Source organism: Myotis brandtii, unplaced genomic scaffold (genome assembly GCF_000412655.1).
Source record: "Myotis brandtii unplaced genomic scaffold, ASM41265v1 scaffold155, whole genome shotgun sequence".
In the NCBI taxonomy this organism is placed as follows: domain Eukaryota; kingdom Metazoa; phylum Chordata; class Mammalia; order Chiroptera; family Vespertilionidae; genus Myotis; species Myotis brandtii.
Window position 1 is genome coordinate 2,777,113 of NW_005355621.1, and position 598 is coordinate 2,777,710.

The 598-nt window shown below is 63.0% G+C and overlaps 1 protein-coding gene across 1 annotated transcript in view; it reads right to left on the bottom strand.

The window, feature by feature from the left end:
- CHST11 (carbohydrate (chondroitin 4) sulfotransferase 11) overlaps positions 1-592 on the bottom strand; it is a gene marked incomplete at its 3' end in the record, with an annotated part of 239,030 nt that extends 238,438 nt beyond the window's left edge. Inside the window, exon 1 of the mRNA XM_005861692.1 lies at positions 468-592. Within this exon, the coding sequence (XP_005861754.1) occupies positions 468-570 (103 nt within the window). The remainder of the gene's footprint in view (positions 1-467) is intronic.
- Between the last annotated feature and the right edge of the window lie 6 nt (positions 593-598).

Consider the following 598-nt stretch of genomic DNA (forward strand, 5'->3'; position numbering starts at 1 on the left):
GGCACCCCCACCGGGAAGGGGCAGCGTGCCCGGGCGTAGCGCGGCCGGCTCCCGGCGCCTCTTTCATCCTCCGACTTCGGCCGGAATGGGGAGGAAGTTTCGCTTTCTTCAAACCGACCCCCGCTCCCCAGCGGCTTCCCACAGCCTCTACCTTTCCCAGCTACCTCGCAGACGGACAGACAGGAGACACAAAGAAAAAAAACTACCGCCCCTCCTGGGTAGGTCCCATCCTCCAGCCCGGAGCCGGGAGGAAGCCGAGGAGGGAGCACATCTTCCCTCCGCCTTCCCATCCCGACGCGGTGATCCCGGCCGAACCGGGCAGCGAGGGGCCCCGAGGTGGCCGAGGGAGAGGAGGTAAGGGTGGAAGAGGCAGAGAAGCCAGGCGGAGCGGCCGAGCGAGAGCGCGAGAGAGAAGAAAATATCCAACAAAACCACGCTAACGCGCCCCCTACCTGGGTGCAACATACTTTGGAAATAGAAGATGACCAGGATAAAGGATCCCAAGCAAGTGGCCAGCACCATCCGGCAAATTCTGTTCATCCTCATCACTTCCAGCAGCGCCGGCTTCATGGCTTTGTCCTGCCTGCGGGGACCGGGG